The sequence below is a fragment of the Rhopalosiphum padi genome, chromosome 3 (genome assembly GCF_020882245.1).
Source record: "Rhopalosiphum padi isolate XX-2018 chromosome 3, ASM2088224v1, whole genome shotgun sequence".
In the NCBI taxonomy this organism is placed as follows: Eukaryota; Metazoa; Arthropoda; class Insecta; order Hemiptera; family Aphididae; genus Rhopalosiphum; species Rhopalosiphum padi.
Window position 1 is genome coordinate 40176228 of NC_083599.1, and position 26520 is coordinate 40202747.

General features: G+C 24.7%; 3 protein-coding genes across 5 annotated transcripts in view; 1 reads left to right on the top strand and 2 right to left on the bottom strand.

Annotated features, from left to right (window-relative positions):
• Nucleotides 1-4998: 4998 nt before the first annotated feature.
• Nucleotides 4999-9006, bottom strand: LOC132927517 (diphthine methyl ester synthase). The gene is made up of 5 exons (XM_060992058.1): nucleotides 8749-9006; nucleotides 7766-7999; nucleotides 5540-5660; nucleotides 5343-5483; nucleotides 4999-5281 (listed from the first exon to the last, which is right to left on the bottom strand). The coding sequence occupies exons 1-5, from the start codon at nucleotides 8881-8883 to the stop codon at nucleotides 5091-5093; spliced, it is 822 nt and encodes a 273-aa protein (XP_060848041.1). The 5' UTR covers nucleotides 8884-9006; the 3' UTR covers nucleotides 4999-5090.
• Nucleotides 9007-16742: 7736 nt separating this feature from the next.
• On the top strand, nucleotides 16743-22509 carry LOC132926850 (cytoplasmic dynein 2 intermediate chain 2-like). 2 transcript variants are annotated; one of them, XM_060991261.1, is made up of 10 exons: nucleotides 16743-16890; nucleotides 16952-17033; nucleotides 17094-17300; nucleotides 17864-17985; nucleotides 18118-18230; nucleotides 19133-19328; nucleotides 21321-21448; nucleotides 21931-22076; nucleotides 22138-22331; nucleotides 22397-22509. In XM_060991261.1, exons 1-10 carry the CDS (start codon nucleotides 16829-16831, stop codon nucleotides 22455-22457), a joined length of 1311 nt encoding a protein of 436 aa, XP_060847244.1. In that variant the 5' UTR covers nucleotides 16743-16828; the 3' UTR covers nucleotides 22458-22509. The 2 variants fall into 2 exon arrangements, with proteins under 2 accessions (XP_060847244.1, XP_060847245.1); XM_060991262.1 differs by lacking the exon at nucleotides 22397-22509 and having other exon boundaries at nucleotides 21931-22080.
• A 212-nt stretch (nucleotides 22510-22721) lies between these two features.
• LOC132926851 (uncharacterized) overlaps nucleotides 22722-26520 on the bottom strand; it is an 8049-nt gene continuing 4250 nt past the window's right edge. For both annotated transcript variants that reach the window (XM_060991263.1, XM_060991264.1), the window contains exon 2: nucleotides 22722-25540. In XM_060991263.1, coding sequence (XP_060847246.1) covers nucleotides 24838-25512 — 675 coding nt within the window. In that variant the 5' untranslated portion in view covers nucleotides 25513-25540 and the 3' untranslated portion in view covers nucleotides 22722-24837. The remainder of the gene's footprint in view (nucleotides 25541-26520) is intronic.

Below are 26520 nucleotides of genomic sequence, written 5' to 3' on the forward strand. Positions count from 1 at the left end.
TCATTTGTATAATATAACATATATAATGTTTAAGTTTTAAAATGAACTTACACGTTTAAAAATATAAAAATAAATTGTAATGTACAAACTTACAAACTTTGAACATAAAATTGATGGCCTATGTTTTCTTTTCTTTGGTTATATATAATTCCTAGATAGAATAAATAAAATTAGAATAACTAGATAGATTATACATAGGTACTATAATTAACTAAAAACACGCACATTTGCAAAACCAACAAAATTCAGATTTGCAAAGAATAGCGATTTTTTTTGAGAATTTGTGCTCGATTGTTAAAACGGATAGTCGGTAAATACTGGTAATTGAAAACTATAAAATAACTAAATAGTGAACACGGTCCATATCATACACAGGAATAGTATTCACCGTGATAATGTGATGTAAATAAAATTTAAGCAAAGAAGTATTTAGTCATTTAGAAGTATTATTTATGCCTCCATTAATAAATCCATAGCAAATTAACACAAATTTAAACTACAAATATATGAGCTACGTCATAATAACACTCATAATGTAAGATATCCATGATCCATCTATGATATATCAGTTACCTACAATCTAATAACTTTCCAAATATTACCAATATAAATATGGGTAGTAATTATTAATAAGTAAATATAGACACCTATCTTGGCACGTACTTCACGACCTACACGTCTATAGACATGATACTAATACAATACCGTCAATACCTATACATAATATTAATTTACATTCAAAAAAATTACAACGTGATAAGGACAACGTTTTGGGGGCAACGAACATTAATAGCATCTTATAAATCACTTTCTTTCTAAAATTTTATAGTTTGATACCTTATAATAAAAAAATAACGATATTATTTAGTAGTAAGTTATTATTTAAATGTTTTCAATATTGGAAGATTTAAAACCATAGAAGGAAAGGTGATGTTTCAACTGATATTATAATATTATCACTTTTATCTCGATTTTAGATTTTGAGCCATACATGAATGACGTATGACTTTTTGATGAAGTATGTTTTTTATTTATATCTCTGAAGACGCTTTCTCTAGTAAAGAAAATACTTATATTACTAATTTCAGATGGAAAAGTAACTTGTATTTAGTTTGTAGGTAGGCTATTATAGTTATAAGGGGTATTGCTCTGTTAGTCTGTTATACAGTCGGTATCAAGTGGGTCACTATAATGAGCATGATAAATTTTAGTTCGATGAATATAGGTATCATTGTTTAAGAAAAACGATTCTGAAAGGAGACGGCCTGTCAGCGTTTGTATATATGTATATTATAATACAGGCAATATAACTTTTAGTCATTTATTTGATTACAAAATACTTGTAGTTGATTTTGACAAATTTAAGTGGGATATTGTATATAATTTTCAAGAATTTTTACCCAGCAATAAATTTTTCATCGTCATTATAGAAAAAAAAAAAATCGAAAAAAACTAAAAAAATTTAAATTTTTAATGTTTATAAATAATTCAAAAAACACAAAATATTTAGAAATTTATTTATTTTAGCCAATCTAAGTACAAAATCATTAACATACATAAATTAAGATAAATATATATGTAATCGATCTTATCCTAATTCCCAATTAAAAAATATTATTTTTAAATCTTTAAAATGTGCCAACAAAAGTATCAGATTAAAAAAATAATGAACCTAGGAAAAAAAGCCCCGGAAAAAAGCCCCATCATAGGAAATAAAGGCCCCGTACCGACTAAATGCATTATTTCTTAATAATTAATTCTAATCATCATTATACAATATTTATCTATGCAACACTTCTTTAACATATCTATTATAATAGTATAGCAGCAATCTGCATTTAACATTGTCGATAATTGTCATTTGTCATTTTTTTTTTGTTTGTGGTAGCTTGCAATAATATTTATTATTATTTATTATTTATTTATTTCAGTCAAAATTAATTACAATTATATTATACAATAAGTAAATTATTACATTAAGAATACATTAATAATAGCTGATACGTATACCAACTGAGCTAAACTCGTATCTGGTATACGGAGTTCTTATAATAGTAAAAAAATTTTAAAAAGGATACTTATACAATTAAAGATACGACTTAATTAATTAATATTACACAGTAGTCAAAAATTTAGTAGAACATATTTTAGTAACAAATTTAACATTTACACATTCTGATAAGATATTATAATTATTATACATATTCACTTTTTAAAATTTCATTTATACACACATTCTCATCTAGTTCATTAACTATTTTATTTATAACCTTTTTCAATTGATTTTTATTTACTATATCATTGGTATTATTTAATTGGTTTTCACATAAACTTGTTATTAGACTCTTCACATTGTTACTTAAATTGTTAAATATATGCTTTGTATAGATTTTATTAAAATTTGTCTAATATATAATTTATAGAAAGGTGATATATTTGTATGTTTGAATAATTCACTTGATGGGTATTTTAATGGCAAAGAGTACACTACTTTTATTATCATTTTTTGGGTTATATGTAATGTATTTATGTCTGTTCTATTAGAGCCTCCCCAACATGTTATGCCGTATAATAGTAGTATTGAATTACACAATGCCATGTATACGAGTATTTGTCTTATGATTAATTTATTAAGAAATCGAATTTTGTAGAATAAAACAGTTAAGCTCCATATTTTATTTTTAATACTTTGGATATATTCTGATCATTTTAAATTAAAATCTATTGTTATTCCTAAATATTTGAATGATAGAACCATTTTAATTGGTTTACAGCTGCAATTTATCGTACCAGTTCCATAATTATGTATTATAAAGCTGTGTCCAACAGGAAGCTGTGAACGAGTTGTAACTATTGGCATGCAGACCGATTTATTTATGTTAAGTGATAATAGATTTTTTTCATCCAGTCATATATATACCGTAAATCTATGTCGACGGTTTGTTTTAATTTTTCCCAATTATCTTCGAAATTAACTAGTGCTATATCATCAACAAACACGAATAATTTTCTTTTTAATAATGATGCAGGTACAGAGTTAATATATAATAAAAACAATATGGGGCCTAATTATGTACCTTGAGTAACTCCATAGGTTATCGGAGCATTTTTACGAATCGACAGAAAGAAGGAAAAAGGTGAGCAAGACGAGGATATCGATATGCTGTATGGTATAGGTATCAAGTGAACCATTGTGGTTGGCGAGTTAAATTTTAATTCTACGATTTATAATTGTATACGAAAAACTATTCTAAGCGGAAACAGTGTACTCGTAAAGCTTATATTACTAAGTATATTTCATGTTATGTTCTTTAAAATTATTTTTAGGTAGGTATCTTAATTAATTAATTTTACTAATATAAAACATTAGGTTTAATAATTTTTTGCCACAAACATTGCATTTTAAAATATTGTGTGTGCAAAATACAATAGTAAATGAAAAAGATTAATATCTTCACGAATAACGTTTTTTATTTTATAAAATAATAAAAAAATATTATTATTCATATTTTAAACATGAAATAACCCAAAATTTACTTAAAAATTAAAATGTTGATAAAAAAGTATACATAATATATAGTTTATAGATTTTTGGTTTCTATATGAAAAACTGATGAAGAACTTTGTATTAAATGTTCAAGTATTAACTATAAAAATTGCACAACTTATAAATTGTCAGTTAGATAATATGTAAATTTTCGTAGTTTAGGAAGAAATTTGTTAAAGTTCGACTTAAATGCTAATAAAAATTAACTATGCTTGTACTTGTATTTAAAATATTTTTATTTTTAACTATAAGAACGATTTATTTGAGATCTTACATTTTCAATTTATTTTTACTGAATGAAACTTTTATAAACATTTATAGAAATAAATAAGTAAATATAAATTTTCAAATTTCAAATGTCTATATTATATAACTAAAAAGAGTTGAAATATTTTGGAAATTTTATCATGTATAGAAAATAATCATATAAACCAGCGGTTCCCAACCTTTTTAGTGACCTATGTGAACCACCAATTTTATAAAAAATCTTTGAAGTCCACTAATGACTAATTATAGTACACATATATGTATATATATATATATATTATTTATACATAATAAAACATATATAATAATAATATTTCAAATATAGATATACATTAGTAATGTTAATATTATATGGTCCACGGCCCATGTGTTGGAAACCGCTGATATAAACATTTGGTAAAAAATAAAAATGTTAATTCTCTAGTTATTCTTTTTTGAGTGATACCAAAAAAAATTTGTTGAGTCAAATCTTTCCTTAGGTTGTTAATTGCTCAATTTGTCCCTCCTTTTTAATCTAGTTCAGCCTATACAATATAAAATCTATTGTTAATTATTTTTTAGTATGTTACTTAAAAAAATATATATATTAAGTAGTCAGTGATATTGATAAAAACTAATATGTTAATGTATTATTAATGTTTGCTAAAATCAGTGAACCAATTTTGTGTCATTAGGTTTAATATTAATTGAATTGACTTAGTATCAAACTTAAAGTAAGAACTTATTTATCTGAGTTTAAACATTGATTTTTATAATACTTCAATTTTTAAGCAAATTATGATCATTTTTAAAATTTAATATTATACATATATCTTTATTTTCTTCACTCTTCGCACCCAACTATATATGGTCAGCCACTTTAATTCTACACCTCTACAAAGCTTTATTTCCAACTTTAGTTTTACACAAGCTATTTTTGTGTCATTAAATAGTTAATAATGCTATCATAAAAAAACAACATACAAACCCAAATAATGTTTTTCTATATAATTTTGATAACTTAACCATTCAATTAATGTCAAAATTACCAACAAAAAATTTGTCTATTAAACACAAATTTAGATATTTGTAAGATAGAGACCAAACTTGAAAGTATAACATACTTTAAATCAATAATTTGAAACACTTGGTACTTAATATCTTAATATTATTAAATTAACTATAAAAGGTAAAAAAATAAATACTTTTTCAAAAAAATATTTTTTGTTTTTAATTGTAAAAAAATATTATTTAATAAACAATTTTAATTTACATATTAACCTTATTAAATATTTAATTATTTGCTTTCAATATAAAACTGTTTCAGAAACTGTTCTTCAAGAGGATGTAGTGTACCAACAATAACGATTGAATGTAATGGTGAACCCATATCCACATTGGCCATTTCAGCTAATGTGCCCGCCAATATTTTTTGATCTGGCCATCCAATACGTGCTGCACCCACACACAAACTTTCTCTAGTAACATCTATAAAAAATGTACATAAACATAAATAACAAGTATTTCATATTTAATTAATATTACTAACAATTTTCTCCATCAAATTCATTACTGTCTATTATTTGTAATATTTGTGAGCATGCTTGTTTTACTTCCATAAATCTTGATGGCTGATATTCTTTTTTCTTTTTTGTAATACTTTCCCATGTTGGTTCTTTTACTTGAATATCTACAAAAAGCCAATTATTATAGCTAATTTTGGATTTAAAACATTTTTTGACTCACCGAGTAAACATAAGGTGTGTAATCCATTAGATTTGTTTTGGTTAATTTTGTTTAAGAAACTTGAAGGTTTCCAATTATCTGTCCAGAAAGGTATAGACACTGTTTCTCCAAAATGATATAACTAAAGTAAAAAATAATCATATTATTAAAAAAATAAATGGTTATCAACAATTAAGATAATTTATATTATGTAGAATATGGACAATTTATTTTTACATTGAATATCTAGAACTTAAGCTATACAAAATGTTTGTAATAAAAATACATTTTTTATTACATATATATATTCTAATTACAAATGTTTTACATAAAATTTTAAATTACATAAAATGTAAGATTATTAATTTTTGAAAATATATATATAAGTGAATAAAAAAATAAAAATAAATAGAGAAAAAAGTAGGTAATAATAAAATTTTGAAAATAAAATATATGCATATATAATGTATTTCATTTTTATTTTAATTTAATGAGATAAATCTCTGAAAACGAAGAGCAGATTTTGTTGTTTGGGGTCCTGTTGCATTCACATTGGCTAGGAGAAGTGCAGCCAAGAATTTCAAAACTTTATCTTTTATAGTTAATTCACTACAGAGCTTCAAAAAAAAATTGAAACACATTTTATTGGGCGTTTTCTATGTTTTTCAGCTTTATAGCTTTGTAGTGAGTTAACGATTGAAGATAAAGTTTTAAAAATCTTCACAGCACTTCTCCTAGCCAATGTGAATCTAACAAGATCCCAAATAACAAAATTCGTTCTACAATTTCGGTAATCTACCACGCTAAATGAAAATCTAGCAAAAAATAACTATTTTTTTAACTGAAAAATTAAATAATTTTTTTTGAAAATTTTTAAGCTCACATTTTGTATCTACTTGATAATCCTTTTTTAATGAGCTATCAACCAACAAGTTAAAAATAGAAATTTTGAAACTGTTCACACCGACATTTTGTGGATTCAAATCGTTATACCACTTGGGTGTGACATCGAATCTCTCTCATTAATATTTTAAGTTAAAGCTAGCTTAATTATCAACCTACTCATTACAACTGAGTTACATTTTTATCATTTTTCTATTTAATAAAAATTATTGAAGTTTTAAAAATTCAGACTTTTTCCCTTTCAATTACCATACTTAGTTGATTAAAAATAAAAAAATAATGAAATCTAATGTTTTAAAAGTTAAAAGGTAGGTATAAATATACAACTAGCTTTACAAAAAGTGTATACATTTATATAAAATATCATAACATTTTCCTTATTTGGAAATAAAAAGAAAATATTTCAAACAGAATAATTTTAATAGAAAAAAAAATATATTTAAATTTACTGATATAAAAATTATATACATAAGTAAAGAAAAAACAAACATAATAATTATTCCAATGTAATTAATAGTTTATAAAGGCTATAAATATATTTCTGTATTTAAAAATATATTTATGTTGGATATGACAAAATAGGAGAAAATATCAAATTTACAAAGTTGTGACTAACTTTGAACTTAAGTAAATTCTAGTCCTTAATATTTTAATATTTAGTTTGTACAAAATATGTTTGTTATGTTATTATTAGATTAATATTAGGTAGATTTTTTTATTAACAAACTAGGTACCAAATATTAGCCGAGTAATAATGTTTGTTAAAACCGAATCTCGAGTACTGATCAAGTAGCAATGTCTGTTAAAACCGAGTCTCGTGTTTGGGTCGAGTAATAATTTAAATAAATACCATGTACAATGTATTATTTGAGTAAAAATTTCTGTTAAAAGTTAAAACCAAGTCTTTTATAACTATAATAATAATTAATAAATCTGGAAAATATTCATGGCTATAGATAGTATCTATAGCCATCAAAATATCCTATTTCTTTTTTCTACCAATGCGCAATAATGCAAAATACTATTCTAAAATAATAAAAATAATGTATAAAATATTTTCATTTGGTTGATTGCGGGCATGCATTTTTTTTTATCATTAAATTAGTCAGTAAGCTGGGTAGTACCGGTTATATTCCAGGGAAAAAATATCATAGTTCACCGGGTACCGGATACTGTCTAAGTCAACTTTTAATAACACGCCAGGTAATGAGTATTGGTCGGGTACTGAATATGATATTGGGTGTTTGGACTCGATGATCGAGTACCCGGAACACCTTTAGTTATTACTTATTATTATAAATTTTAGGAAGGTAATAAAATTTTATTATTTAAATATTAACTCACTTGAAGTCCACAACATCCTATAGCATTCATAATAGAAGCATTATGAATTACTTTAGTCTCAATGTTTAAATCTCGTGCTCTTAACAATATGTCAGCATGAGTAGTTGCACCAAAAGGATCACCAACCACAAGTAAGACTACATTGTCCTCGTTTGCTTTGTCTAATATTTCATCTGCACCTTGTTCAACTAGCTCTCGGTCTGCTTCAATCAATTGCCTTTCATAAAACTCTTCCTATATAAAACAAATTGTATAATTTTAACTATCATGTTTACATAATAATATGTATATTATAGTAATTTTTGTTGAATTTTAGGTTCATACGTATCAATCAAACTACCTAAATCAATCGCAAATTAACTGGACTTCTATGATTGTATTAGTATATTAAAAAAAAAAAAGCAGAAATGTTTAATAACTTTACTACTACATAATACTACTATAATTTGTTCTCACATTATTAATGAATAATGAGATAATACAAATTACCTTTGTAAATTTTAGAACACAATTTAAAAAAACAAAATGTTTTTATATGATATTTTATCACAAAGAAAATTAAAAAATTAGTCTGATGAATTTTCATTAGCGCAGGTAATACGCAAGTAAAATTTTGCTGGTATTAATAAATTGATTTTTTGAATACAATTAAAAATATACAGTCTACCAATGTTTTACCATTTAAATTCATAAGACTTGGTCTCCGCAATAATTATTATAACTGAATGTGTGTGACTCAATGAATAGTTGAGTATTTAAAAATGTTTAATTATTTAAACAAAATATATTTATAATCTGTAATATTATTATATACAATAAGTGAATTTGGTAGCTTAACTGAATGTTTAAACAAATAAATTACATTTTAAACTCTGTAAATGACAGATACCTATTTAAGGTTTAATTTCATTACTGAAAAACAATAATTAATATGCGTCCAAAAACTACAAATAGTATTATAATACTTATTGATATTTACCAACCAGTTGAAGTTTGTTTTCTGGTAGTATAGATGTATACGATTCTAAGTACACTCGTTTAGCACTTCGAACGATTTCGAGTCCTCGAACTGTGATGTCTTTGACGTCCCCTAAACCTACTCCAATGATATAAAACATCGTTGTAACAAAAATGTGAGTATATTCTGCAGAAAATAACTAACAACTGAATAGCAGAAGTGACTTTTTTTTTGGAAGTATCTGTATATCACAAACTCTCTTGTAATCGCATTAGCCGGGCGTGGGTTATCTATTGTGATTATCACATGGTTATGATACACTGATAATGACAACCACTACTACGACTTTTAAATTAGGTACCTACCTACTGCGAATAATATAAAAATTATTTCTATAGTTTATGATAATTTAGCAGTTTTTTAAAATAAATCAATTTTCGATATTTGATTTATTTTTATTGCACCAGTGCAGCAAATAACTACTGCTCTGATATTTTATTATTACTACTTACTACCACATAAATATACAAGTATACAACTTACTATATCGAATGTCAATTGTTGCGAATAGTAGCCTCCTGCAATATAAGTTATTTCCTATTACACATTAACATTTAACATGACACTACATTATACATTTGAGCGGTAAACCATTACAACGAATCAAAGTTTATATATTCTGTGGTTTATAGATTATAAATGACTATAATCTATAAACCTTGGCAACGAATTACGATATTATCACAAACTAATCGTACAATTAATAACCATATAAATATCAATTCAGATTTCTGAAAAATTCAGAACATAAATAGTAAATACATTTTAAAAATATAACTGGAGGTAAAACCGTAATTTAAATATTTAACTATTGGGGGAGGGTGGCTGATCAAATTATTCAAATTTACACCAAAATAAACCCGTGGGGTCACGCCCCCCTCGACACCGAGAGAGTGGTATGATGGAGGCATAACTACTATTATATTTTACATTTATACCTAGGTACTCCCATAATTGAAAATATAAACTTCAGTAAATACCTATTAAATTCAATTAATGCAATCACGAAGTACGTCAATTTTAATTATTATGTTACTCAGTACTATTGTCTATACTCTATAAGCTATTATAATTTTGATTTGTATGAGAAATATAATTAAGTATTTACTGGTAGTGAATTAGTATCTAGATTATCACTATAATACAAGTTCATTACAATATAATTACTTAAATATTTGTCAGTTAAAATGAGTCGCGTGTTTTGTACGTTAAACCGCATTATTAGAAGATAGAAAAATAGAAGATTTAAAAATGAACCCTTAATATTATAATAGAAAGTAGGTAATAGAAAAGTTTGTTGAAAAAAAAAGTATTGATTTTATTTAAAAGGGTATAAAGAATGTGGGCAAGTAGGTAGGTACCATTCGCTACTATACGGACGTAAATTTTAATTTTAAACTAACTATTTGGTTGTTGATAGAGATATGAAGAATTTAAATGTGTCGTCCAAGGTCTGGCGGATAATATGGGTAATTAAGTTACAAAAACAGTTCATAACGACTATAGCCTATAGGTACCTAAGTAAGAACTAATAAGTAATTTAACTAATATAAGTAATAGTAATAATATTATGGTATAATGTTGTACGTTGTATAGGTACATTGAAGCATTTCTTGTTAATGCTATACATAATACATAATAAACAAATAAATGTATATCAACCGTTTAACATGATCTGTGTGTAAAATGTGTAAATGTTTATACATAAATCATAGTTAATTATAATTACATTTTATTTTATTTTTGAATCCAATCTCTTTTATTTGCTGATAAAAAACAATGATTCCCAGAATCTTTAATAACGCCTTTGTGAATTAATTCATTAATAAAATATTAATAGGTATTAGGTATAGGTACCTACCTAATTTCTCTTTATCGAAAAACACACTAATGAGTATAAGGACTAAAATATGTTAAATACAATCATGTCGTATTTGAATAAAATATTATTATATTGTTGTTACACACGTTACAGTATAAATATAAAATATTATATCATTAGAAATTATTTGTTATTAATCCTAAGTACTAGTATTGATAATAATTAATAAATACAAAGGTTTTGACTGTTTTGAGCTATACTAAAATGGAATCGCGGACGAAAAGTCCATAGACAAAAAGTCCGTTTTAAAAAAAGTTGGACAAAAAGTCCGAGTACATTTTTAGTGTTAGCCAAAAAGTATATATAATAATATATAATGACTGCATACATTTTTAAATTTTAAAATTTTAAACTAAATATTAATTATATAAAATATTTTGTATTTTTGGAATTTTTGTCCAACTTTTTTTAAACAGACTTTTTGACCAATTACCACTAAAATGTCAAACCCGGTGTTGATTCAACAAAATGCACTGAAATACTATATAGATAGGTAAAAAGACTAAAATATTAAATTGTACACAATGAATGTGGTTATTAATATATTTTGTAAATAGTAAATACTAGAATTACCTAAAGGTTTAATATAGTGCCGGGTTAAGGGGGGCAAAGGGGGCAGTTGCCCCCGGCGGCAATTTTTTAACGGCCAAAATGAAGGTTTTTAAGATTTCTAATATATTCTAATTTTTAGGAAGAATTATTATTAATCATTGAAAAATGTGGGAACAAAATAATAATAATTGTAATATAATATAATATTATATTACGACTTACGTGTGTATTGTCAATCAATAAGTTATCACGTCGAGACCATACTATTAGAGAGCTCGGATGACCGACGCATTTCTTATTATCGTATTATTTTTTATTTTAATTTGTACACGATATGTTTACAACAGTACACACTAATACATTGACACATAATCAACACATTAATGTGTTTGTATTTGAATACTTGTATTATACATTTATAACCAACAGATTATTATATTTAGTATTAATAGTTTCGAATGATTTATTTATACACTACCAAGCAATTGTTTTTAATTTGTATTATACTATTTATTATTTTATTATTCGTCTCTCGATTCTCGTCGACACTAGTCGTAATCAGTCATAATATTACTGAAAAAAAGTGCAACATTTTTGTTAAAAGCGTTAATTTTTTTATAAATATGAGTGGAAAACGAACAAAATTAAGTGGCGCTGAATATCGCAAAAGAGCTGAGGAAAAAAAGAAAAAAGAAAAAGAAACTATTTCTCAAACTTTCTTCAAAAAGGTAAAAAAATAACGTACATAATAATTCATTTATAATTAAAACAAAATAACAAATTTATACAAAATAGTACATTAGTACCTACTCCGTACTCGTAAATAATAAAAAATAATTAAATATATTGTATTGTATTTTATATTATTTAATAAACAACAATGAAAAATACTAATTATAAAGTCGCAATTAATATTTATAATAAATAATATATATTTATAATATATAATTTATAATACTATTTAGACTATGATTCTATACTATTTATTACATTACATTTTATTATTTATTGTTTATTTAATATAAATTGTAGACAATTATTTGACATATGCAATAACTTTTGTTGTATTCAATGTAATTTAATTTTTTTTAAATTAATACTACACTAACTTTATTACTTGGATTATTTAAAATATATTTTTAATTATGGCATTTGTTAAATATTGTTGATAAATTTAATATAGTTGTTTTAATAATTAAATAGTTTGCTACTCTGCAGCATGTAAGTTTCTTTTTGTATTTATCTGATTTGATAATTACAACAAATGTGCTGATTAGTTCCTATACTTATCGTAAAATTATGTTTGATGTTTTTATTTTATATATTTGGATACACAAAAATTTATTTTAAAATGTATTTACTGCATATAAAAATTCGGCCCTATGGATTGTAAAAATGAATTTAGTTACTAAAATAGTATGGTATTTTAAAATTTCTAGAAACTCGATTCTGATGAATTATAGTTGAAAATTTTATGAAACCGGATGACGAAACTTTGAAATCTGACATTAATGTCTCTTGTGAAATTACTAATGTTCCAATTTGTCCATCACAAGATCCAGCCTTATGGGATATAAATTCTGATATGGTTGATTATTTTATTATTCGTAATCCAGTTGAATCAAATCCTAAAATAATCAATTTTGATAATACTATTCGTAAATGTGGCGAATTTAATAGGAAGTTACCATATGATATTTTCAAAAGGAAACTTTTGAATGGTGAAATAAAGATAGATAATGGTTGCTATACTCAACATCAAAAAACGCACTATTTTGTTTTTACTGCCTTCTTTTTTCTAATAAAAAAACATAGTTTAGTTCCACCAATTCAGGATTTACTGATTGGAAAAAATGTTTTGAAAAAGTTGAACAACACGAAAAGAATTTGACGCATAACGAATCTATTCGCATATGGTTCTCTAGACGTAAAATAACTACCGGTATTGATGTTGAGTTAAAAATTGAACTTGAAAAAAAAGAACTTTATTGGAGAAGTATAATACACCGTTTAATTGAAACAATTATATTTTTATCGGGCAGAGGTCTTGCATTTCGTGGCGATAATGAGACGTTGGGTTCTAAAAATAATGGAAATTATCTCGGCTGTTTAGAATTACGTAATTGAAAAATTCGATCCATTAATGTCCAATCACCTTGATGAGTATGGTAATAAAGGCCGTAAATAAAATAAAATATAAATAAAATTATCTATGCACAGTTTGCTTGAAGCATTAACAAAATCAAAGTTAAATGATTCATTTCCTAATGTGGAAATAGCTTTAAAACTTTTTGTATCTATACCATGCTCAAACGCTAGCGGGGAGAGGTCTTTCTTAGTTTTAAAGAGAGTGAAGAACTACCAGAGAACCTCATTATCTAATGAAAAGATGTCATCATTGGCTCTAATATCTATTGAAAATAATTTGCTACAATGAATGGATTGGAATAGTTTTATTAAAGAATTTGCTTCACAAAAAGCTAGAAAAAAGTTTTGAATTTCAATTTGTATTTAAATGTTTATACTTAGTACTAATAATTAAATAATAATAATAATTAAAACTACCAATGTTATTATTTGTTTATAAATGTATATCAATTAATAAATTAAACTATTTTAACACTATTTTTATTCAAATATTTTTTTTTATGATGAATATAACGGTATAAGGAATGTAAAGGGCGGCATATTAAAATCTGCCCCCAGGCGGCATATTCGTTAACCCGGCACTGGCGTTTAATAAATTGAGCAACACTGCAACAGATATAATAAGAAGATTGTATCTATATTCCACGGGATTCAATACAAGATGTAATTCCGTCATCGTGTATTTCATTCACGTTTACATTTTTGTGACTATTATTAGTAGGTACTATATCATTTTTTCGTTTTTTTTTTCAATTTGTAACACTGAATAATATTTTTTTTCGTTTTTAATTTTGATTGCTTCTATTGTTATTCATTTTTTCTGTTTTTGATTTTAATTTTTAAAGGCGTATTCATATTCTTATAATCTCAATTTTAATACCAATTTTTATTTTTATTTTGTAAGGGTTTTAAATAAAATATGATACCTACTGATTTCATTGCTATTTGTAACTTGTATTAAATGTTCAAGAATTTTTATCCAGCAAATAATTTTTATCGTTTATAGAAAATAAACTTAAAAAAAATTTCATATGTCCATAATTCATAAATAACTCAAAAAGAGTTAAAAATTTAAAATATTTACAAATTAAAAAAAAAAAAATTAAAAAAAATGATAATACAAACATTTGATAAATAACTCAAGTAACCTTCATTTATGACTAACACACAGATAAAAAAAACAATTTTGTCAAAAACTGGATTTACGCATAACATTTTCCATTTTTTCTTAATTTTTTTTTCCCAGTTATTATGAGAGTTATTATTTTCACTAAATTTTTAACTACTTATTGTATATACACACACAAAAAACCACATATCATTGTAAAATCAATACAATTATAACCGATCAAAATTTAGAACGTAAATTTGGTTATTATACCTAGATAGATACATAATTTATACATATTTTTATTAATTTTCGAAGGCAAAAAAAATCAGCTATGATGTGTTTTTGATTGAATATGACAAAAATTTGTGATGTGTTTAAGTGGTTATAGGATTCCAAATCAGATATACAAATGTATTAATTTTGATTTTTATGAACCACATTTCTTAGGTTCTATAAGTTTCATGATTATAATATCAGATTTGAGATTTGAGAAACCTGGATAGTGGGACATATTATACTCAAAATAGCGTTTATGGTGATCAATTTAAGATCAAAATAAAAAATAAATCTTCAATTTTCAACTTCAGCATATTTTCTGATAAGAAAATGAATCTTAGGGTTACTTAAATTACCCAAGTGGCAAGTACTTTTCTTAATAATTAGGAAAGTGATTATTTGTACACGAAAACAGCTTTCGATAAAATCGTTATTGTTTTATTTTTCTAAATAATCGTAGATACGACATTTTTACTAAATGTTATAGGAATTAGCTTTTTATAAACATATACAATTTTCAACATTTACTCTTATTGAGCTATTTATAAACATTTGACATTTTTTTCTATAAGTAATACATATACATATTATACAATATGTATATTATGTATTAATGATTAAAAATATTCACACGATGAAAAAAATTGAATATTTATTAAAGAGTTCCTCATACTATTATTATAGGTATTTAAAAATATTAAAGATGTATGATCACATTTAAAAAAAAAAGCATTTAATATTCAATTTTTGAAAAATTTGAAAATTATTTTGGATAATCGTAGTTAAAAACGTATAAAATATTCATTTTTTATAGGTAGGTAATGCTTGACGTTTGAAAATCATATATAGTTTTTCATAAATAGTTTATACTTATACCAAAAATCTAACCTCACCAAAATCTAAAATATATAGGTACATAATTTTTGTTTAGACATTTAAAGTTCAAATTTGGACAAAATTAGATATACATTATACATATACCTATTAGTACATTATTTAATTTTGGTTATCTTACCGCTAATATTATAATAATTGGATATATAAGGTATTATACCTATTACTTATATAGTAAACACTAAACGTTCAAATGATTCGATAATATTAGTAACAATACGTTAAACACTATAAATTATAATATACTACCTAGTTGAGTTGGCATATTATTTTAAGAATTCCATAGCAATAATAAATAGTAATATATACTGATGTACCTAGTAAATCAAGAGTAATTAGGTATAGATAGTTTAGTAGTTGTAGTCGCCATTCGGAAAATATATTTATTTGCCAGATTTTCTTATGTTTCAGGCATCAACTACTTCGAGAACCTTTAATTGGTAGTTATTAATTATTATAATAAATCGCAGCAAATAACTAACAACATGCCAACATAATATTATATAAACACATAATACATTTTATACTTCTATAGGTATCTACCTATAAACCTAAATGAATAATTGGATAGGTAACCAGGTAGGAGGCAATTGATCTAATGCTGTAATACAGTATTAAATCGACACAATTAAACAAATAAACACCTACAAACGACGGTAAACCGTGGTAAAAAAAAATGTATCAACTTGAAAATTAATTTACATACTAAATAAAAACTATACAGTTTACTTTGTTTAATTAGGAACCAAATACGATATTATACTACTTACTTACCTATTATGAGGTGTAACAAAAACCAATTTTTACAATAAGTAATAGTATAAGTTACATGTAGAGTATCATGTATACAATATATTTATGATCTGTGTGAATTTTTTTTTTATAGAAATTATGTGCGAGTGTTTTTCAAATAAGTTTGGGATTGCATTACATAATTACATTTGAAGTATTTTTTATTTTGACAATTATTAAAGGTAGAGATTAGAGAATATTGAATAATAACAAATAGCTGCCTAACAATTATTGTGATAATTTTGATCACCATAGTAACAACATTCACAACTGTATCATTGATTTGTTGTAGCGTTACATTTTAAATTATACTGACCTACCTAGATAAATTATATTGTTAATTAAATATCAGGAATTGTGACAATATAATATATTTAAAATTAAAATATAATGTTTAGTGACAGTCCAGTGAATGTAGTTGGGTTTAACCACACTGAAACGCATAAAAGGGGGTATGTTAGAAAACTAATTCAATATTTTTGTACAATTATTTTTAATTATTTGTTTAAACAGGAAAACTGAAAAATCAAGCCAATATAATGGACTATTCACTGAAGACAAATCATGTGATACCGTTGATATGAAAACTGTAGAAGTTGGTTAAATTTATCATCAATTGTGTCTACAACATATCATTTACCGTTGAATGTTTTAGACTCAGACTGATGCCATTGAAAACATTGATATTGGAAATATTGATCTTGTTGCATTAAATGGCTGTTTGGAAAAAGGATTAAGACTTTTAAACACTGAATGTGATGACTGGCCAAAAATGAATAGTTATTTAGAGACAACTCAGAAAGATATAAATGATGACAAAACCATTAAAGTATCTTTAAGACAACATCCTACATTTGGAATGGTAATTATTTGTAGTTTCTCAAATATAGTTTTGACTGCTTTGAATAAAAATTAAAAGATCTTATTAATTGTATATTTGTATTTTAACAATATTGTTATTATTCTCTAGTTCTAAATGAATATTATGATAAATAAAAAGTAATTTAAATTTGGTAGTTTTGAAAATTAATTTTTGCTAAGCTATGAAGAATAGTTTAAGAAATTAGTTTGAGATGTTGATGAGTTATCTTTAGTAAAAAAAACCTTAGTAAATTATTCTCAGAAATTATAATTAGTCATGTTTATTAAAGATTTTAGTTAAGAGGTTGATTGTAATATTAATGGTTATACATTTTAGTCATTAGAGTAGTTTAGACTAGTATCAGTAGTTATATCCTATATATATAGTAGTTATATCCTACATATTATATTAATTGAATTATTTTAAATATCAATGTTTTTGTGAAATATAAGTTCTAATTCATATTTATTAATTAATTGAACATTTTAATAAGTCTTTAATATCAGAACAGTATTAATTTTTAATGATGTACTACAATTATTTGTTTTGAATTGATTTTTAAGAAAAATATCAGTGCACTTGGTTGGAATTGTAGCGGTGACAAGTTAATGGTAGCTACTGGTGAACATTGTCATACACAGTGGTGTAATCATTTAAATGCAGTGTTTGTTTACTCTATGTCAGAGTGAGTAAATTATCTCTATTATTGCCATATTGGTATCCAATTTTATGAAAATTACTACCTATTTATTTAATATTTATAATAGTATGATTATGAATAATAAATACTATAACATGTCAACTATATGAAATTCAGTTTAGAAAATAGTGGCAGTACTGTATCTAATAAGCTGGAGGTCACTTCTTGTGTAACATGTTTAGCTACACATCCAACCAATGAATATCTAATAACAGCTGGATTATACAATGGTAACAGTTCAAGTATTTATAAAAAAAATACATATAATATTTTAATAATATTACTATAATATAATTTTCTCAATTTTAAAATATTTATAAGTAATTGTTTAACACTTAACACATGTTAATAAATAAGCGTTGCCTGAGTGATCAACATGTAGTTTACTGGTGTCGTAACCTTTATACCAGTTCCACAACCAGCCGAGGTGCATTACATCTTTGATGAGATCTCATAATTTCACAAGAGAGCTCCCAAGACTGACACTAAATTATATTAATATGTATAGAATTTGACCTGCACCTAAGTCACCAAATCCATAGTAATGGTACTGTATTCTACCATATTTGTTATGTTAAGCACTAATAATAAAGTCCATATTTACAAACCTACAAATTGGATCCCATACCAATTACCCCCAAATAACCCACATTAAATGTTTGTGGGTATTATTAAACAATGTTCTATCCATGTCAATAGAGCATCCACTTTGCTATAAGGGAGATGCAAGAAGAATAATATAATGATAATCAATGAAACCATCAAAGGATTCAATTATCCATGATTTTCTAAATTATATAAATGCAACTTTTGGTGATTAATTAATACAGTAATAATGGTAATTTTATCATTTATTTGTTAGTTTTCTTTTTAAAAATATTTAATGTGACATCTTTCTCATCATAAAATAATATTTAATAGAGTTTACTTTAATAATTTGTATGAACTATCTGTTTGTATTTTTCACATGTCATCAGTGAGCTATGTGTAGATTGCAAAAATTATTATCAATTTTATATGATACATTGATACCGTTACCTACCGATAAAGACTATTGTTTTAGATATACTTAGTACTTGCTACATTTACTATAATATATCAATGAATGTATGATGCTAAACATTATTTTCAGGTGAATTATTGATTTGCAACACAAATGACAATATGTCTATGGTCTCCCTTGAATGGCATTCACAGGCTGTATCTGAATCATTATGGTTTGTGAGATCTGATCTTCGTGTGGTATTGATAACTGCCGGAAAAGATGGATATGTGTGTGTGGGAACTATGATGAGTGACAAAATAAAATTTACTCAGCGAATATGCAGGTAAACAGAAATTAAATTATTCAAAATAATAATTATAATTCATTTCTTCATAAGTAACTAAATTATATTTTATTTAAATAATATGGTACATCTATATAAATTGATATAACTAATTTTACACAGCAATAAAATTAGTTCTTAATTTTAAAATATAAAATTTGTGTATGTGTTGTAACACTTGTAACTGTATATTATATATAAATAAAAATGTATACTTATATTTTTAAACAGTTGTGTACATAAGTTATATTATTGTATTCATAAAAGATGTGTTCTCATGTCCTATAATGACTTCTTATTTTTCAAGCACAAACATAATAACAATAATATTTAAATTCCCCGGGAATAATTTTCAAGTACGTAATATACTTATTACCTAATAGATTGAATGGACATACACACTGGAGAATTAAGTGTTAGTTTAAAGTTGATCACGCAAATGTCCTTTGCTAATATTAAATTTTGTTTAAGCATCAGTGTATGCTTCTGCTAATTGTATTACAATAAGCAGTCACATACCAATTTATTGATTATTTATATTTATCCACAATGTTGTTTGACATCCAATACCTACTTCTCCTGTTTCTAATGAGTAAAAAAATTGCTTAGTGGCTTTGATTCAATTTTTTTATAAACTATTATAGATCCTATCACTGAGTAGGTCATTGTAATAGCTGTTTAATTAGAATTCAATGAAATTTATGCGATGGAAATAGGTGAATCAATTTATAAAATGCATTTTAGAATTTATTTGAAAAAACTAATATAGGCATATTATATTCATATTTATTATTTATTTAATAAATATCTGTGATTATTATTATTTTTTGTCATAATATCTAAAATTTGACATAGTTATTTATATTAAGTAAAAGATATAATTTTTATAAATAAGCATGTAACTAGGGCTCAAATTTATATGTATTTATACAACTAAAATAATATATACAATAAATATGTGTAAAAAAACTTAAGATATGTAAGTATATTCAAATTTATTATTTAAAATTTAATTAAATCTTATGGAATCTTAATGAAAAAATTATACTAAAAAATAAATAAATATCTGTAGCTAAATAATAATAATGATAATAAATGATTAATTATCTTGATTACAATTTACAACATGCAATTTTAAATTTTCAAATTCAAATGACTGTTTATTCTGTCATAAAACTGCTTTATACATTATATTGATTAAAAGATCTTTCAACTTCGACTGATGTTATTGAATAATATTGCATGTTTTGCTACTAAATTTGAAGGAGATACTTCAGCTGATTAAGTATCTAGAAATAAATGAAAATGTTATATTATAGAAGCTTAACACGTTGAGTATAATGATTGTTTGTCAGCATGTAATTCATATAACTACGCCATAAATATGTCCGGTCAATATTGCTGACCCAGTGACCCAACATATACTATATAAGTCTTTACTATTGGTTTACTTATGAGAAGCTTTAATCAGTCTGAACTCTGAAGGGAACACACTGTATACATCAAAAAGGCACTCAACTTGTTAAATTATTAAAATTGTTTAAATATAGGAGAAAAAATAGAATAATTGTGAAGTATATAAAAACATGTATTTATGACCAAATATGTAAAATCAAATGTAGCTCATTTTATCAAAAACTGTAATCACTGGCAGAAATTAATTTATCACGTCAGAATCAAAATATGTATTTTTTTTACATATAAATCCAATCTCTAGTGATCACTGATGAAACAAATAAAATAACAGAACATCCACATAATTGTAAAAATGATCAAAATTCTAGCACTGACCAAAATGTAAAATCAATAGATATTTTTGAACAAAAAATGTATACATATTTGTATATTACATTTTTAATTATTTTAAGTGGTTTTGTTAGTTTTATCAATAAATTTAAGATCTGAATTCAAATAGTTAGTAATTATGCAGGTAGTAAGTATATTGCCTATATATAATTAATGAATAATAAACACCTCACTACTTATCTATAGGTACTTAGTTGGGATTCCAGGAAAAGTTGGTATTCGATGTTTCGATTATTCAAACAGACATTTTTTAGTAGCTTTGGAAAATGGGAAAATTTCTAGTCATTTATGCGGAACAACAAGAAACATTAAAGGTACATTTTATTAATTAATAATAAAATAAATTGGTAATTACACACTATTCCACACCACCCATGAGGTTGTGTGTCAGGTGCGTTTTTTTTTAAGTGGTTTCCCCAATAGGCCTAGTCCACTATGACAAGTACAGAGGATTATTACTTGTACCGTGCAATTTTTTTTTTTTCTTATTAAATTGTAGAAATATGAACTTGACATATATACTTGGCTATTGATGTTGATTTTAAATTTAACAGAAAATATTGCAATGTATATAAGTATAAATATGTACCTATTATTTTAATACAGATGTTAATATTTAATTTTTGAATAATTTGTATAAAAAATATTAAGTTTAGATCTAAATTAATTTATTATAATTTTTACCTAGAATTTTAAGCCGCAAGAGCTTTGTTATCATAATTTATGATTTATTTTTTTTTGTACTTTCGGTGATTAATATTTCTAACCAACATCTTTATTAAATTGTGCGTTACAGAAGACCAAGTTTTAGAAGCAATAAAAGTTAGAACATATAATGGATATTCATTAATGATTGAAAATATACAATTTTGTCACAAAAATTCTACTATATTTATCATTACTCAATTTGATTGTACAATACTATTATACAATGTGTATCAAGTTGGTAAAAATAAATTATTAATTTTGAATATATTTAAGATTAAATGTAATTTATTCACAGAAGGATCCACTAAAAATTATTTTCAATCAAAAACTAATAACCAGATTATGTTGGAATTTAGAAAATGAGTTTATAGTGTATGTTGGCGAAGAAAATGGAGAACTTACTAAAATCAATCTAACAAATGGGAAAACAGATTCAATCAAAAAATTTGCATCTTGCGATATAATTGCAATGAAAATCAACCCAAAAAGGTTTTAATTTAAAAAGTTTTAGTGTTGCATGTGTAATTATTTAATATATTTTTTTTTTCATACAGAAAAAATATTATTGCAATCGGTTCAATACAAGGAGAAATTTATGTATGTAAATATAAATAGCCATTTCCAATTTGAAAAAAATTAATTTTAAGTAATAAAAGTTATTATGAATATTATGATTTTATACATGAATATCGGGCGGAATGTTACTCACGGTTTAATTAATTATAAAAATGCACTGCGTTTATTAAAGAGAAAAATTGTATTGATTTTGAGTTTTATTTTTGTGCTGTATAGAGAATATTTTTAGACTTGAATTATTTTAAAGAAAAACTAATTTTGTTGTGATGGCAAAACTGATATAGAAAGGAATAAATAAATATATGCAGTGTACTTGTAGTAGTATTGTTATAAGAATGAGATCGTATAAGGAATACTAACAGCTTAGGAATGGCTGTATTTCATTATTATTACTATTTTTTTTTTTTTTTTTTTTTGATTTTTCTTTTTTTTTGGTTTTTACATTTTTTCCTAAAGTTAATGATAAAAAAAAAAAATTAGTTTCAAGTTGAATTATTACACTAATTGAAAAAGAAAACACTACTAAATGTTTTAACATTAATAACAATTTTAAAGATATTTGTAAAACAATTTAAGTAAATAAAAATACATTTGAATATTGGTGATTCATCTTACACATAATGGATTGGAATACTTAATTTTTTTAACTGTAACAGTCTCACAGAAAAAATTCCAATTCAACATTAATATTCTTAACATATATTTTTAAACAATAATAAAATAATTTATCATAAAAAAATAACACAGTAATATCACACCAATGGCCGCATTCCTTATAATATGTATAATATCAACAATAATAGGATAGCCACTAAAACAGACACATACTGTGTTCCTTAAAACTAATTTGAAGAATTATTCATTATCCATCTACCTTAACAGATTAATGCCTAATGCTCAACATAAGGAGTTCAATGGGATATGGTTTGTGCCCATTATTTCAATCACACACTTTGTATGTCAATATTATTTATAGCGAAAACCTATACCAAAAATTAATATTGCATAAGTGACATATTATGTAGTACAAACGCATGTATTGTTAACAACATATTGCTGTTTTACATTCTTTTTTTTTAAGTTATCACTTATAGCAATTTACATTTTTGATCGTATGAAAATCTTTGATATGAATGCATACCAACCTCTAAAACACATTAAGACACTAAATCTATTCTAGTTGATACAATCGGTGGAATAGTTTTTAAAAAACAATTAGTATATAATAATCTGTGATATTGAACTACAATACTTATTAATTATACTTAAGAGAGGTTGACATACAATTTAAATTCATTCGCATCTTTTTTTAACAATCTATCTTTTAAACATTATACATTCATTTAATCTTTTCAAAAGTTACAACATTCACAAGATACAACACATATACGGGCTCACTATGTGTAATATAATTATGGTAAGTAAACCTTAAAAAAAATAATATTGTTCTGTATCACAATTGCACTTAAATAATATCAGAGAAAGGTAAAAAGTGTATTTGAAATAACATTTGTTTTAACTTTTTTTTTCACGTGCTTATGTTCATTATTTATAAAATTGGTAGTTAAATTAAAATATGAATAAATATTAAATTAAAAGGTAACATTTAAAGGAACGATGACAAGTTCCATATATATCTGATTGAACTGATACATATATATGTTTATGTTATATTTTCTTTGAATTTCATAGCTTTTAATTCAAATACAAATTTTACCAATTACTGACAAAAATAAAAATTGAATCGCTGATTTTATTATCACAAATATCACATTAACAAATGAATTATTTTTTCTTAACATAATTTTTTTTTAATTTAATTATTGGGTGGGGTGGGTCTGATGACATAACACATTGATTGATAATACAACTAGGTATAAAAATTGTCTTATTAAACATAGATTTGATTTTCATAAATATTACAACCAATCAGCAATTCAATTAAATTATATTATAGCAGTTTAAAATAATAATTTTCATAACTATCTATGTACTAATATTTGTATTGCAATAAACTTGTAGTTCACCTAAATAAGTGACTAGATACTGATGCAAAAATCAGTCCATGATGAGAGTTTTGTCACAAAAAAACAATAAAAAAAAAAATTAAATAATTAAAAACAATTAAAAACATTACATTTAAATAATTATGATACTTAAGATTAAAAAATTTAGTTAAGAAAAAGAGACTGATAAAATAAAATAAAAGTTATTACACATGATAATGTATAAATTGTAACTAAAATGTTGAAAATATTTAAAAGACAACTTCATCATGAATATGGGGAAGAGGGGTATGTAGTAAGGCGGAGGGGAATATACGATAGTGAATAAATCACAATAAGCGTTAAAATGTAAAATCAAATAATAATAATGAAAAAAAAAAACATTTGTCAAAATTTAGATTCTGAAGAATATCTTAGATAGTTATGTTGAAGATAAGAGGTGATTTTTGCCGCATGGATTTTGCTTGTGCTTGACAAGAGTTAAGCCATTGCATTGGTGGCAATGGCAAATCTCCAGGAGACGGGCAATTATTGAATTTGGCACCAGCATAAAAGTTATCACCATTAGGTGAGCTGCATCGTTCATCGATGTTCATGAGTTGTTTGAGCAGGGCATATTTTTCAATAACCAATTGCTCTATATCATCTTCTTTAAATTTCTTGTAAGGACCATATTTTTGTGGGGATTCGTAGGATGGGGGAGAGTGATGTAATGGCACTTCTTGTAGATATCTATTCGGAGTGTCAATAGGCTGGGAACATAACATATGAGGTCTTTTATCTTTTATTATTTGGTTGTTTTTAGCTACTTTATGAAAATTTGCTTTATCGTCTATAATTTCATCTCCATCCGACAAACTATGATCCATAAATTTTCTAACATTCTTTGTATGTGATTCATTATAATTAAGCTGTTTAACGCAAATAGGCGTTTTTGATTTGGGTTTTTTTGATTCATGAATCACTTTAGAATTTTTAGTTGGACTGGATTCTGCTTTAGGTAAATTTTTTGTTTTACTTCTATGTACATTGCTTGGTAAGCTGTTTCTCCTTGGACGAATTGGTTTGTACATATTGATGATTTGCATTGAATAATATTTAATGAGCAATGTCGACCTACAAAAAAAATATTTTTATAAATATCATTTGTTCTACACAAGCTTAAAAATTAACATGTACCCCAGTTTGTTACAATTTCAGTATTAATGGTTGCACTTAAAAATCTAATACCTCAGAATGTACTTATCAAATAGAGCTGGACATCTCAATAACAAATTACTATCAAACAATTGTGGAAGTAATGTTTACTCTTAATGTAATTAAGGAAACTAATGATAAGGCAAGATAGACAATTCCTTTCAGAATTTGCAAAATGTGCTTCATGTCCAATTCTATAATTTGCTTTAAGTATTATTAAAATTTAAAGTGTTTGTTTGTTACTATTTTTAAATAGGTTTATTGATCTAATTATAAAAATTCATAGTAAAAAAATCTGATTAATTGGTCTACGCCTTTAAGAGTCAATTAAAATTGATTCATAACATACATATTTAGGTAGGTACCAAGATAAACAAAATTGTTTTTGGTTATAATATACATTAAGTATAGTCACATAATTATTATAATTAGGTAGGTAGGTAGGTAATCCACTTTAAAATAAACAAGATACAACAAAACAATGACTAATAATAGTTATTAACTATATTGTTATATGGAATGTACAAAAGTAATATAGAGAGCAATAGATGGAATAATGAAAATGATTATTAGTTCAGTAATGATAATGTCCACTTAATAATATACAGTTTTTACATATAAATGTTTTCATTAGAAACTAAAGAAGAACACAATAATATACTAGTATAGGTATATCACAATCATCTGATACAAGTACAATATTGACCGGAGACCTATTAACTATTTTTTGTTACTATGAAATTTTACCTAGGTAACTATGAATTATTACCTCAATTTAAAAATTGAACTATAAATTTAAAAAAAATTATTATATTATATTTTTCATATTCATAAACTATTGGTATACCGTATACTGCACTTAAGTGCATTAAGACTGGTAGAAAGAAGTATAAATTTAA

Bases quoted from the DNA above. Each gene is read 5' to 3' on its own strand.
- LOC132927517 (XM_060992058.1), bottom strand. From the start codon at position 8,883: ATGTTTTATATCATTGGAGTAGGTTTAGGGGACGTCAAAGACATCACA. The intron at 5,484-5,539 runs GTGAGTCAAAAA...GGCTTTTTGTAG, and splicing joins ACACACCTTATGTTTACTCG to ATATTCAAGTAAAAGAACCA. The intron at 5,282-5,342 runs GTTAGTAATATT...CATTTTTTATAG, and splicing joins TGAATTTGATGGAGAAAATT to ATGTTACTAGAGAAAGTTTG.
- LOC132926850 (XM_060991261.1), top strand. From the start codon at position 16,829: ATGTTTAGTGACAGTCCAGTGAATGTAGTTGGGTTTAACCACACTGAA. The intron at 16,891-16,951 runs GTATGTTAGAAA...TTGTTTAAACAG, and splicing joins ACTGAAACGCATAAAAGGGG to GAAAACTGAAAAATCAAGCC. The intron at 22,332-22,396 runs GTTTTAATTTAA...TTTTTCATACAG, and splicing joins ATGAAAATCAACCCAAAAAG to AAAAAATATTATTGCAATCG.